This window comes from Stenella coeruleoalba, assembly GCF_951394435.1.
Source record: "Stenella coeruleoalba genome assembly, contig: scaffold_198, whole genome shotgun sequence".
NCBI lineage: Eukaryota > Metazoa > Chordata > Mammalia > Artiodactyla > Delphinidae > Stenella > Stenella coeruleoalba.
The window spans coordinates 131,694-146,573 of NW_027646281.1; the positions used below are offsets into that span (position 1 = coordinate 131,694).

At 44.3% G+C, this 14,880-nt stretch overlaps 1 protein-coding gene across 1 annotated transcript; it reads left to right on the plus strand.

Moving 5' to 3' along the window:
- Positions 1 to 226: 226 nt before the first annotated feature.
- On the plus strand, positions 227 to 1,484 carry LOC307181210 (protein-L-isoaspartate O-methyltransferase domain-containing protein 2-like; the record flags this gene model as incomplete). Its single annotated transcript, XM_079946613.1, has 1 exon — positions 227 to 1,484. One exon carries the CDS (start codon positions 227 to 229, stop codon positions 986 to 988), a length of 762 nt encoding a protein of 253 aa, XP_079802739.1. The 3' UTR covers positions 989 to 1,484.
- Positions 1,485 to 14,880: the final 13,396 nt, after the last annotated feature.

Here is a 14,880-nt window from a genome sequence, read left to right on the forward strand (position 1 = left end):
CCGTGGTCCCGGGCTCCCGGACCCTCCCCCAGGGCCGCATTCTCCTCTCCCCGTCTTCCTGTCCTCTTCCGCTGTCCTCTCGTTCCCCACCCCCAAGCATAAACACCCCTCCGCGTCCCAGGCGTCTCCCGTCGCCCCTCCCCCCTCCCCGGGGGTCCGCCCTCCAGCGTTCCGGGGGTTCCCGAGGTCTCTCCAGCGGCAGCTTTCTGTAAGCGCGGTCCCGAAGATGGGAGGCGCGGTGAGTGCTGGTGAAGACAACGAAGAGCTGATAGACCATCTGAAGGCGGCGCAGTACATCTGCTCCGAGCTGGTGGAGCAGGCCTTCCGAGCTGTTGACCGCGCCGACTATTACCTCGAGGAGTTTAAGGAGAACGCGTACAAGGACCTGGCATGGAAGCACGGGAACATCCACCTCTCTGCTCCGTGCATCTATTCGGAGGTGATGGAGGCCCTGGACCTGCAGCCTGGCCTTTCCTTCCTGAACCTGGGCAGCGGCACCGGCTACCTCAGCTCCATGGTGGGGCTCATCCTCGGTCCTTTTGGTGTGAACCACGGGGTGGAACTCCATTCAGATGTGACAGAGTATGCGAAGCAGAAGCTGGACTTTTTCATCAGGACGAGTGACAGCTTCGACAAGTTTGACTTCTGCGAGCCCTCCTTCGTCACCGACAATTGCCTGGAGATCTCTCCAGGCTGCTCTCAGTATGACCGGGTGTACTGCGGGGCAGGCGTGCAGAAGCAGCACGAGGGGTACATGAAGAGCCTCCTCAAAGTCGGGGGCGTCCTGGTCATGCCGCTGGAAGAGAAGTTGACTAAGATAACTCGGACGGGTCCTTCCGCCTGGGAAACCAAAAAGATTCTGGCTGTGTCTTTTGCTCCACTCGTCCAGCCCTGCCAGTCGGAGTCAGGAGAATCACGACTTGTCCACACCCCTGGCGGTTCGCAGCCTCCAGGACCTGGCGCGCATTGCCATCCGGGGCACCATTAAGAAGGTCATCCACCAGGAAGCTGTGAACAAAAACGGGAACGGACTGAAGAACACTCCCAGGTTTAAACGGAGGAGAGTTCGCCGCCGCCGAATGGAAACGATTGTCTTTTTGGACAAAGAGGTGTTTGCCAGTCGGCTCTCCAACCCCTCTGATGACACCAGCTGCGGAGACCTGGAAGACGAGCGGCAAGAAGAAGAGGTGACAACCCCGCCGGACACCAAGCCCGAGCCCCCGGTGAACTTCCTGCGTGAGAAGGTCCTGAGCCTCCCTCTGCCAGATCCCCTGAAGTACTACCTGCTTTATTACAGAGAAAAGTAAGTCTGTGGTCCAGGGGAGGAGGCCAAGCCTTCCTGGAGGGCTGCCCGCAGCAGGTGCACTGGAGGAGGAAGGGGCTCCCGCTCTGCATCTCGTCTTCTCGTCTGTCCTTGACTGTCCTGTAGAGTTTTCATCCAGTCATCTGATTTCTGTAAACATAGTCTGACAAACATAAGGTGCAAGGGGGAATGTCTCAAAAGGGCGAGAGTCTCCTGGAGGAGGGGTTGACTTCACACTCTCAGGAAATGCTGAGGTCTACACGTGGAGGTGGCCTGGAGACCGTTTCTTACACAAGGTACACGTGTCTGCATCAGAAAGGAAAACTGAAGTTGAAATTAATCTGTGTTTCTTATAAAAGGTGAGACAAAAAGCACAAGTTGCTAAGTGTATGAAATCTTTTCTGAGTGGGACACGCCTATGTGCAAGTTTGAATTTTACGGAATCAACCTCTTAATTACTGGCACCGAGTAATTAAAGATTTATTAAAAGATTAATTTAAAAGATTTAACTAAATGTTTTAGTTATTTGGAACGTGGATACTTGATTGAAAAGCCCTCTCTTATTTTAAGTAAATTAATTACATCTTACGTGAGTTGTCAATTGTAATTTTAAAAAACAAAAATTGTGATGGGGAGAGGAATGAACGTATCAGATTGCCAGGTGTCTTTGTGGAATTGCAAAAGAATTCCAAGGCATTTTTTTCTGACACCTTTTGTTACCTTTAAAGTAACCAACATTGAGTAATCCCGTCAAAGAAAGTCCTGAAGAATGAAACAAGTGTTGTGTGTAAGTAATGAGCTGCATTACTTTTGCCCCAGAGACAGAGAGTACTGTTGACTCAACTTTAAATACAGTCAACGGTGTCTAAGGCTCAGTCCTCAGAGCAGGTGGGAAGTACTGGCTGCAGGAAATGGATTGGGGACGGTGTAGACGGCCTGTGGGTTGGTGTTTTGTTTTTTTTTTCAGTTGGCTATTGTTCTGTAATCACATAACAGTACTGATTCATAGATTTTATCTTTTATAATTCTGGAGAAAAATATTTGTTAGTTTTGTAATTTTTCCTAAGAACAAACGCGTGTTTGGTACATTGCATTAGAACAGTTTCACTCAAGTTTGACTTGTGGAATCCATCTTCTCCAGCGCTGTGTGTTGAGAGCTTCCTGTCTTATTAAGTCGTGGGTCTAGAAGAAGAGGCCGTCCTTTTAGTTAGGTGGCAGGATGTTTACAAGTGACACTGCTTCTTCCAAAACATTGGTTCTTTTCAGACTTTTCAGTTTTAACCAAAGTTAAACCCCAAATCAGAGTCATCCAGATTTTATGATTCATTTGATCTCTCAGCCTCTCAGGAGTTGCTGGATTTCAGTGTCTTTGTGGTTTTACCAGCTTCGCGGAGTTCTGGTTATTTTGTTTTGCCATTTATGCTTTTTTAAAGTAACTGAGTCATTTTATCACAGAAAACTGCGTGCACACATAGCTGGGAAAGCGGGTGTATTGCCCTAAATGGGTACCGTTAAGCTGTTGTAAAGAAGGGTTTCTTCATAGTCGTGTTTACCTGCCTTTAACTGAACGTCAAGCCTCATTGTCTCAGAGAGAAAAGCATGAGTCACGTTTACTTGCTAAGACTTCGGTTTGCAGATCTTGTTGACGTCATTCTAATTGATTTGTAGAGACCTCTGCAACACGTGGACGTTTTTGGACATGATATCTGAAATATTTTATATTAGGTGGCTTGACTAAATGTTTTTCTGTAATTGTATATGGATTTCCTTTTTTTTCAACCACATTTGCCTTTATGCTAGATTGTAGAAAGTCTTTGCGAGGCATAAGACATGTTTTCCCCTATGTATGTTAAACCTTTCCTAACATTTTGTATTTACATGTTGGTTTGTGACTTTTAAACCAGAATTTGGTTACAAGATATATATATATAGATATTGAATATAATATATGTGAAATAATTTGGTATTGATCTATCTAATAAACATAAAGGAGAATCATCAGTGAGTTTCCCTGTGTGTCAGCACCTTTCTCCGGAGTCAGTATGAGACACTACTTTCTGTTTTCACACAGATGACTTATATATATAGTCTGTGTTGTCTGCAAGCTCTGTATTGTAAACCACATTCTAGACAATGGCTGACTTTTGTGTTTCGATTAGTCTGTATTTTTATATGTGACTTTCATCTTCCAAGTAGTGCAGCCATAGACATGTGCAAAACAAGCAACAAATGTATAATATTAAGCACATAAGACAGAAGCCAGCTGCGTATTTAAAAGTATTTTTGCCCATCTGGAACTTTCAGGGGATTAAGGCGAGAAATATGAAACAAAGGTTTTGATGAACTGATACACAAGCGATACCAATAAAGGTAGTTACGGCAAAAAAAAAAAAAAAGATATCAGTAATACACGGAATGTAAACTTGGCTACACAGGAACTGAATTACAGAACAGAACAGGGTCTCAAATTTAGAAAACCAACTTATGCTTGCTTAAGGGTAAAGGTGAGATGGGGTGCTGCATAAAACCAGATTGAAATGAGCACAGATAAAGTTCCTTAAGCCAAATATGGAATAGACAAGAGCTACTCCTTGCTCAACGAAATGGACTCAACACCCCATATTAAACGCCTAAGAATGTACCTGACTAGTAAGTATCTTAAAACCTATGGATTGCTATGTCTCCGAAAGAGAATCAAGCATGTGTACAGGGGCATAAACGCAGCAGTGATAGGATTGGAGAGGTTCGGTGAGCAAATGAAGACCCTTTGAAGTCATATTGCATGGTACCCATTCCACGGGTTTCAACTACCCAGGTTTAAGTTATTCTTCTTTCAGCTAAAACATGCATGTGGAACCTAGAGTATGATCAACCATGTGATCGGGAGATGTGTTCAAATATGTCTCAGTTTTCCTCCCCTGGTACTCGGGTGCAACATTCCAGACGCTTTACTAACACTCTCCCCACTTGGAGAGTCAGTCCCTTTAACCTCCTGTTTGGCCCAGTTTGCAATTTCTGCGGAAGATGAACAGGAATAGCGAGAACCAATGAGAGGCTAGCTGGAGGTGTCTGGACGGGCAAATTTAACTCTCATTTCCCACCAGGAAGAGGAATTAACCAAAGGCTCAGCATGCCGGGCCGGAACCAGATTAGGGCCTGAAGCCATCCTGCGGTGTTGCGGCCAGGTCACAAGAAAGTGAGTTGAAGAAAGGAGCTCAGGGGCACTGTAATTCACAAACCTGCAGAGTTATAAATGACAGCTATCGTCCAAAAATAGACTGAAGTAAGGCTGCCAAGAGGACTTGAAAGCGGGGCAGAATTGCAGGAAACCGATTTCAGGAGGTAGACTGGAATTGCATTGAAAGCATAGGAAAAGAGGCAGAACGTCCACAATGATGCACTTGGCCAAAAAGGGCGTATGCGTTTTTTCCTGAATATATTCAGGAAAAAACGCATACGCCCTTTTTGGCCAACCAAGCAAGCTTGCAAAGGAAATCTGCACTACAATGAAGTCTCACTTCCCCCCGGTCAAAAGGGCCATCTGAAAAAAGTGTAAAATCCAGAAAGGCAGGACAGGCCATGGACAACTGGGAGCCTTGTTATGCTGATGGGCGGGATGTAAATTGCCAACAACCACTCGGGAGAAGTGTATGGTGTTTCCTGAAACATCTAAAAAACAAAGCAACAGAGCCTAGGGCACTGCCACTTATGGTCCTATAGCTTAGGGAAATTAAAATCAAAAAGACACAGCCACCCCAAAGTTTGGGACGGCTCTGTTTACAAGAACCTCGTTTACAGTACAAGTTCAACATCGCAGAAAGTGAAAAATGGATAAAGAAGTTGTGGTATTTACTTACAAAGCAATATCACTCAGCAATGAAATCTGTGTCATCAAGCCCTTAGCAGCACAATGAGTGTATTCAGGTATGATGATTCTAACTGAAGTAAGTCACACAGAAAAAGAAACATCATAAGATATCAGTAATACACGGAATATAAACTTGGCTACACAGGAACTGAATTACAGAACAGAACAGGGTCTCAAATTTAGAAAACCAACTTATGCTTGCTTAAGGGTAAAGGTGAGTTGGGGTGCTGCATAAAACCAGAGATTGAAATGAGCACAGATAAAGTTCCTTAAGTCAAATATGGAATAGACAAGAGCTACTCCTTGCTCAACGAAATGGACTCAACACCCCATATTAAACGCCTAAGAATGTACCTGACTAGTAAGTATCTTAAAACCTATGGATTGCTATGTCTCCGAAAGAGAATCAAGCATGTGTACAGGGGCATAAACGCAGCAGTGATAGGATTGGAGAGGTTCGTGAGCAAATGAAGACCCTTTGAAGTCATATTGCATGGTACCCATTCCACGGGTTTCAACTACCCAGTTTTAAGGTATTCTTCCTTCAGCTAAAACATGCATGTGGAACCTAGAGTATGATCAACCATGTGATCGGTAGACGTGTTCAAATATGTCTCAGTTTTCGTACGCTGGTACTCGGGTGCAACATTCCAGACGCTTTACTAACACTCTCCCCACTTGGAGAGTCAGGCCCTTTAACTTCCTGTTTGGCCCAGTTTGCAATTTCTGTGGAAGATGAACAGGAATAGCGAGAACCAATGAGAGACTAGGTGGAGGTGTCTGGATGGGCAAATTTAACTCTCATTTCCCACCAGGAAGAGGAATTAACCAAAGGCTCAGCATGCCGGGCCGGAACCAGATTAGGGCCTGAAGCCATCCTGCGGTGTTGCGGCCAGGTCACAAGAAAGCGAGTTGAAGAAAGGAGCTCAGGGGCACTGTAATTCACAAACCTGCAGAGTTATAAATGACAGCTATCGTCCAAAAATAGACTGAAGTAAGGCTGCCAAGAGGACTTGAAAGCGGGGCAGAATTGCAGGAAACCGATTTCAGGAGGTAGACTGGAATTGCATTGAAAGCATAGGAAAAGAGGCAGAACGTCCACAATGATGCACTTGGCCAAAAAGGGCGTATGCGTTTTTTCCTGAATATATTCAGGAAAAAACGCATACGCCCTTTTTGGCCAACCAAGCAAGCTTGCAAAGGAAATCTGCACTACAATGAAGTCTCACTTCCCCCTGGTCAAAAGGGCCATCTGAAAAAAGTGTAAAATCCAGAAAGGCAGGACAGGCCAGGGAGAACTGGGAGCCTTGTTATGCTGATGGGCGGGATGTAAATTGCCAACAGACACTCGGGAGAAGTGTATGGTGTTTCCTGAAACATCTAAAAAACAAAGCAACAGAGCCTAGGGCACTGCCACTTATGGTCCTATAGCTTAGGGAAATTAAAATCAAAAAGACACAGCCACCCCAAAGTTTGGGACGCCTCTGTTTACAAGAACCTCGTTTACAGTACAAGTTCAACATCGCAGAAAGTGAAAAATGGATAAAGAAGTTGTGGTATTTACTTACAAAGCAATATCACTCAACAATGAAATCTATGTCATCAGGCCCTTAGCAGCACAATGAGTGGATTCAGGTATGATGATTCTAACTGAAATAAGTCACACAGAAAAAGAAACATCATAAGATATCAGTAATACACGGAATGTAAAGTTGGCTACACAGGAACTGAATTACAGAACAGAACAGGGTCTCAAATTTAGAAAACCAACTTATGCTTGCTTAAGGGGAAAGGTGAGTTGGGGTGCTGCATAAAACCAGAGATTGAAATGAGCACAGATAAAGTTCCTTAAGCCAAATATAGAATAGACAAGAGCTACTCCTTGCTCAACGAAATGGACTCAACACCGCATATTAAACGCCTAAGAATGTACCTGACTAGTAAGTATCTTAAAACCTATGGATTGCTATGTCTCCGAAAGAGAATCAAGCATGTGTACAGGGGCATAAACACAGCAGTGATAGGATTGGAGAGGTTCGGTGAGCAAATGAAGACCCTTTGAAGTCATATTGCATGGTACCCATTACACGGGTCTCAACTCTCCAGGTTTAAGGTATTCTTCCTTCAGCTAAAACATGCATGTGGAACTCAAGTATGATCAACCATGTGAATGGGAGACGTGTTCAAATATGTCTCAGTTTTCCTCCCCTGGTACTCGGGTGCAACATTCCAGACGCTTTACTAACACTCTCCCCACTTGGAGAGTCAGCGCCTTTAACCTCCTGTTTGGCCCAGTTTGCAATTTCTGCAGAAGATGAACAGGCATAGCAAGAACCAATGAGAGGCTAGCTGGAGGTGTCTGGACGGGCAAATTTAACTCTCATTTCCCACCAGGAAGAGGAAATAACCAAAGGCTCAGCGTGCCGTGCCGGAACCAGATTAGGGCCTGAAGCCATCCTGCGGTGTTGCGGCCAGCTCAAAAGAAAGCGAGTTGAAGAAAGGAGCTCAGGGGCACTGTAATTCACAAACCTGCAGAGTTATAAATGACAGCTATCGTCCAAAAATAGACTGAAGTAAGGCTGCCAAGAGGACTTGAAAGCGGGGCAGAATTGCAGGAAACCGATTTCAGGAGGTAGACTGGAATTGCATTGAAAGCATAGGAAAAGAGGCAGAACGTCCACAATGATGCACTTGGCCAAAAAGGGCGTATGCGTTTTTTCCTGAATATATTCAGGAAAAAACGCATACGCCCTTTTTGGCCAACCAAGCAAGCTTGCAAAGGAAATCTGCACTACAATGAAGTCTCACTTCCCCCCGGTCAAAAGGGCCATCTGAAAAAAGTGTAAAATCCAGAAAGGCAGGACAGGCCATGGAGAACTGGGAGCCTTGTTATGCTGATGGGCGGGATGTAAATTGCCAACAGACACTCTGGAGAAGTGTATGGTGTTTCCTGAAACATCTAAAAAACAAAGCAACAGAGCCTAGGGCACTTCCACTTATGGTCCTATAGCTTAGGGAAATTAAAATCAAAAAGACACAGCCACCCCAAAGTTTCGGACGCCTCCGTTTACAAGAACCTCGTTTACCGTACAAGTTCAATATCACAGAAAGTGAAAAATGGATAAAGAACTTGTGGTACTTACGTACAATGCAGTATCACTCAGCAATGAAATCTATGTCATCAGGCCCGTAGCAGCATAATGAGTAGATTCAGGTACGATGATTCTAACTGAAATAAGGCACACAGAAAAAGAAACATCATAAGATATCACTAATACACGGAATGTAAACTTGGCTACACAGGAACTGAATTCCAAAACAGAACAGGTTCTCAAATTTAGAAAACCAACTTATGCTTGCTTAAGGGGAAAGGTGAGTTGGGTTGCTGCATAAAACCAGAGATTGAAATGAGCACAGATAAAGTTCCTTAAGCCAAATATGGAATACACAAGAGCTACTCCTTGCTCAATGAAATGGACTCAACACCGCATATTAAACGCCTAAGAATGTACCTGACTAGTAAGTATCTTAAAACCTATGGATTGCTATGTCTCCGAAAGAGAATCAAGCATGTGTACAGGGGCATAAACGCAGCAGTGATAGGATTGGAGAGGTTCGGTGAGCAAATGAAGACCCTTTGAAGTCATATTGCATTGTACCCATTCCACGGGTTTCAACTACCCAGGTTTTAGGTATTCTTCCTTCAGCTAAAACATGCATGTGGAACCCAGAGTATGATCAACCATGTGATCGGGAGACGTGTTCAAATATGTCTCAGTTTTCGTACCCTGGTACTCGGGTGCAACATTCCAGACGCTTTACTAACACTCTCCCCACTTGGAGAGTCAGCGCCTTTAACCTCCTGTTTGGCACAGTTTGCAATTTCTGCGGAAGATGAACAGGAATAGCGAGAACCAATGAGATGCTAGCTGGAGGTGTCTGGATGGGCAAATTTAACTCTCATTTCCCACCAGGAAGAGGAAATAACCAAAGGCTCAGTGTGCCGTACCGGAACCAGATTAGGGCCTGAAGCCATCCTGCGGTGTTGCGGCCAGCTCAAAAGAAAGCGAGTTGAAGAAAGGAGCTCAGGGGCACTGTAATTCACAAACCTGCAGAGTTATAAATGACAGCTATCGTCCAAAAATAGACTGAAGTAAGGCTGCCAAGAGGACTTGAAGGTGGGGCAGAATTGCAGGAAACCGATTTCAGAAGGTAGACTGGAATTGCATTGAAAGCATAGGAAAAGAGGCAGAACGTCCAGAATGATGCACTTGGCCAAAAAGGGCGTATGCGTTTTTTCCTGAATATATTCAGGAAAAAACGCATACGCCCTTTTTGGCCAACCAAGCAAGCTTGCAAAGGAAATCTGCACTACAATGAAGTCTCACTTCCCCCCGGTCAAAAGGGCCATCTGAAAAAAGTGTAAAATCCAGAAAGGCAGGACAGGCCATGGAGAACTGGGAGCCTTGTTATGCTGATGGGCGGGATGTAAATTGCCAACAGACACTCGGGAGAAGTGTATGGTGTTTCCTGAAACATCTAAAAAACAAAGCAACAGAACCTAGGGCACTTCCACTTACGGTCCTATAACTTAGGGAAATTAAAATCAAAAAGACACAGCCACCCCAAAGTTTGGAACGGCTCTGTTTACAAGAACCTCGTTTACAGTACAAGTTCAACATCACAGAAAGTGAAAAATGGATAAAGAAGTTGTGGTATTTACTTACAAAGCAATATCACTCAGCAATGAAATCTGTGTCATCAGGCCCTTAGCAGCACAATGAGTGGATTCAGGTATGATGATTCTAACTGAAATAAGTCACACAGAAAAAGAAACATCATAAGATATCAGTAATACACGGAATGTAAACTTGGCTACACAGGAACTGAATTACAGAACAGAACAGGGTCTCAAATTTAGAAAACCAACTTATGCTTGCTTAAGGGGAAAGGTGAGTTGGGGTGCTGCATAAAACCAGAGATTGAAATGAGCACAGATAAAGTTCCTTAAGCCAAATATGGAATAGACAAGAGCTACTCCTTGCTCAACGAAATGGACTCAACACCCCATATTAAACGCCTAAGAATGTACCTGACTAGTAAGTATCTTAAAACCTATGGATTGCTATGTCTCCGAAAGAGAATCAAGCATGTGTACAGGGGCATAAACGCAGCAGTGATAGGATTGGAGAGGTTCGGTGAGCAAATGAAGACCCTTTGAAGTCATATTGCATGGTACCCATTACACGGGTCTTAACTCTCCAGGTTTAAGGTATTCTTCCTTCAGCTAAAACATGCATGTGGAACCCAAGTATGATCAACCATGTGAACGGGAGACGTGTTCAAATATGTCTCAGTTTTCCTCCCCTGGTACTCGGGTGCAACATTCCAGACGCTTTACTAACACTCTCCCCACTTGGAGAGTCAACGCCTTTAACCTCCTGTTTGGCCCAGTTTGCAATTCCTGCGGAAGATGAACAGGAATAGCGAGAACCAATGAGAGACTAGCTGGAGGTGTCTGGACGGGCAAATTTAACTCTCATTTCCCACCAGGAAGAGGAAATAACCAAAGGCTCAGCGTGCCGTGCCGGAACCAGATTAGGGCCTGAAGCCATCCTGCGGTGTTGCAGCCAGGTCACAAGAAAGCGAGTTGAAGAAAGGAGCTCAGGGGCACTGTAATTCACAAACCTGCAGAGTTATAAATGACAGCTATCGTCCAAAAATAGACTGAAGTAAGGCTGCCAAGAGGACTTGAAAGCAGGGCAGAATTGCAGGAAACCGATTTCAGGAGGTAGACTGGAATTGCATTGAAAGCATAGGAAAAGAGGCAGAACGTCCACAATGATGCACTTGGCCAAAAAGGGCGTATGCGTTTTTTCCTGAATATATTCAGGAAAAAACGCATACGCCCTTTTTGGCCAACCAAGCAAGCTTGCAAAGGAAATCTGCACTACAATGAAGTCTCACTTCCCCCCGGTCAAAAGGGCCATCTGAAAAAAGTGTAAAATCCAGAAAGGCAGGACAGGCCATGGAGAACTGGGAGCCTTGTTATGCTGATGGGCGGGATGTAAATTGCCAACAGACACTCTGGAGAAGTGTATGGTGTTTCCTGAAACATCTAAAAAACAAAGCAACAGAGCCTAGGGCACTTCCACTTATGGTCCTATAGCTTAGGGAATTGAAAATCAAAAAGACACAGCCACCTCAAAGTTTCGGACGCCTCCGTTTACAAGAACCTCGTTTACCGTGCAAGTTCAATATCACAGAAACTGAAAAATGGATAAAGAACTTGTGGTACTTACGTACAATGCAGTATCACTCAGCAATGAAATCTATGTCATCAGGCCCGTAGCAGCATAATGAGTGGATTCAGGTACGATGATTCTAACTGAAATAAGTCACACAGAAAAAGAAACATCATAAGATATCACTAATACACGGAATGTAAACTTGGCTACACAGGAACTGAATTACAGAAGAGAACAGGGTCTCAAATTTAGAAAACCAACTTATGCTTGCTTAAGGGGAAAGGTGAGTTGGGGTGCTGCATAAAACCAGAGATTGAAATGAGCACAGATAAAGTTCCTTAAGCCAAATATGGAATAGACAAGAGCTACTCCTTGCTCAACGAAATGGACTCAACACCGCATATTAAACGCCTAAGAATGTACCTGACTAGTAAGTATCTTAAAACCTATGGATTGCTATGTCTCCGAAAGAGAATCAAGCATGTGTACAGGGGCATAAACGCAGCAGTGATAGGATTGGATATGTTCAGTGAGCAAATGTAGACCCTTTGAAGTCATATTGCATGGTACCCATTACACGGGTTTCAACTACCCAGGTTTAAGGTATTCTTCCTTCAGCTAAAACATGCATGTGGAACCTAGAGTATGATCAACCATGTGATCGGGAGACGTGTTCAAATATGTCTCAGTTTTCGTACCCTGGTACTCGGGTGCAATATTCCAGACGCTTTACTAACACTCTCCCAACTTGGAGAGTCAGTCCCTTTAACCTCCTGTTTGACCCAGTTTGCAATTTCTGCGGAAGATGAACAGGAATAGCGAGAACCAATGAGAGACTAGCTGGAGGTGTCTGGACGGGCAAATTTAACTCTCATTTCCCACCAGGAAGAGGAATTAACCAAAGGCTCAGGGTGCCGTGCCGGAACCAGATTAGGGCCTGAAGCCATCCTGCGGTGTTGCGGCCAGGTCACAAGAAAGCGAGTTGAAGAAAGGAGCTCAGGGGCACTGTAATTCACAAACCTGCAGAGTTATAAATGACAGCTATCGTCCAAAAATAGACTGAAGTAAGGCTGCCCAGAGGACTTGAAAGCAGGGCACAATTGCAGGAAACCGATTTCAGGAGGTAGACTGTAATTGCATTGAAAGCATAGGAAAAGAGGCCTAAGGTCCACAATGATGCACTTGGCCAAAAAGGGCGTATGCGTTTTTTCCTGAATATATTCAGGAAAAAACGCATACGCCCTTTTTGGCCAACCAAGCAAGCTTGCAAAGGAAATCTGCACTACAATGAAGTCTCACTTCCCCCCGGTCAAAAGGGCCATCTGAAAAAAGTGTAAAATGCAGAAAGGCAGGACAGGCCATGGAGAACTGGGAGCCTTGTTATGCTGAAGGGCGGGATGTAAATTGCCAACAAACACTCGGGAGAAGTGTATGGTGTTTCCTGAAACATCTAAAAAACAAAGCAACAGAGCCTAGGGCACTTCCACTTATGGTCCTATAGCTTAGGGAAATTAAAATCAAAAAGACACAGCCACCCCAAAGTTTTGGATGCCTCTGTTTACAAGAACCTCGTTTACAGTACAAGTTCAACATCGCAGAAAGTGAAAAATGGATAAAGAAGTTGTGGTATTTACTTACAAAGCAATATCACTCAGCAATGAAATCTATGTCATCAGGCCCTTAGCAGCACAATGAGTGGATTCAGGTATGATGATTCTAACTGAAATAAGTCACACAGAAAAAGAAACATCATAAGATATCAGTAATACACGGAATGGAAACTTGGCTACACAGGAACTGAATTACAGAATAGAACAGGGTCTCAAATTTAGAAAATGAACTTATGCTTGCTTAAGAGGAAAGGTGAGTTGGGGTGCTGCATAAAACCAGAGATTGAAATGAGCACAGATAAAGTTCCTTAAGCCAAATATGGAATAGACAAGAGCTACTCCTTGCTCAACGAAATGGACTCAACACCGCATATTAAACGCCTAAGAATGTACCTGACTAGTAAGTATCTTAAAACCTATGGATTGCTATGTCTCCGAAAGAGAATCAAGCATGTGTACAGGGGCATAAACGCAGCAGTGATGTGATTGGAGAGGTTCGGTGAGCAAATGAAGACCCTTTGAAGTCATATTGCATGGTACCCATTACACGGGTCTTAACTCTCCAGGTTTAAGGTATTCTTCCTTCGGCTAAAACATGCATGTGGAACCCAGAGTATGATCAACCATGTGAACGGGAGACGTGTTCAAATATGTCTCAGTTTTCCTCCCCTGGTACTCGGGTGCAACATTCCAGACGCTTTACTAACACTCTCCCCACTTGGAGAGTCAGCGCCTTTAACCTCCTGTTTGGCCCAGTTTGCAATTTCTGCGGAAGATGAACAGGAATAGCGAAAACCAATGAGAGACTAGCTGGAGGTGTCTGGACGGGCAAATTTAATGCTCATTTCCCACCAGGAAGAGGAAATAACCAAAGGCTCAGCGTGCCGTGCCGGAACCAGATTAGGGCCTGAAGCCATCCTGCGGTGTTGCGGCCAGGTCACAAGAAAGCGAGTTGAAGAAACGAGCTCAGGGGCACTGAAATTCACAAACCTGCAGAGTTATAAATGACAGCTATCGTCCAAAAATAGACTGAAGTAAGGCTGCCAAGAGGACTTGAAAGCGGGGCAGAATTGCAGGAAACCGATTTCAGGAGGTAGACTGGAATTGCATTGAAAGCATAGGAAAAGAGGCAGAACGTCCACAATGATGCACTTGGACAAAAAGGGCGTATGCGTTTTTTCCTGAATATATTCAGGAAAAAACGCATACGCCCTTTTTGGCCAACCAAGCAAGCTTGCAAAGGAAATCTGCACTACAATGAAGTCTCACTTCCCCCCGGTCAAAAGGGCCATCTGAAAAAAGTGTAAAATCCAGAAAGGCAGGATAGGCCATGGAGAACTGGGAGCCTTGTTATGCTGATGGGCGGGATGTAAATTGCCAACAGACACTCAGGAGAAGTGTATGGTGTTTCCTGAAACATCTAAAAAACAAAGCAACAGAGCCTAGGGCACTTCCACTTATGGTCCTATAGCTTAGGGAAATTAAAATCAAAAAGACACAGCCACCCCAAAGTTTGGGACGCCTCCATTTAGAAGAACCTCGGTTACTGTACAAGTTCAATATCACAGAAAGTGAAAAATGGATAAAGAACTTTTGGTACTTACGTACAATGCAGTATCACTCAGCAATGCAATCTATGTCATCAGGCCCGTAGCAGCATAATGAGTGGATTCAGGTACGATGATTCTAACTGAAATAAGTCACACAGAAAAAGAAACATCATAAGATATCAGTAATACACGGAATGTAAACTTGGCTACACAGGAACTGCATTCCAAAACAGAACAGGGTCTCAAATTTAGAAAACCAACTTATGCTTGCTTAAGGGGAAAGGTGAGTTGGGGTGCTGCA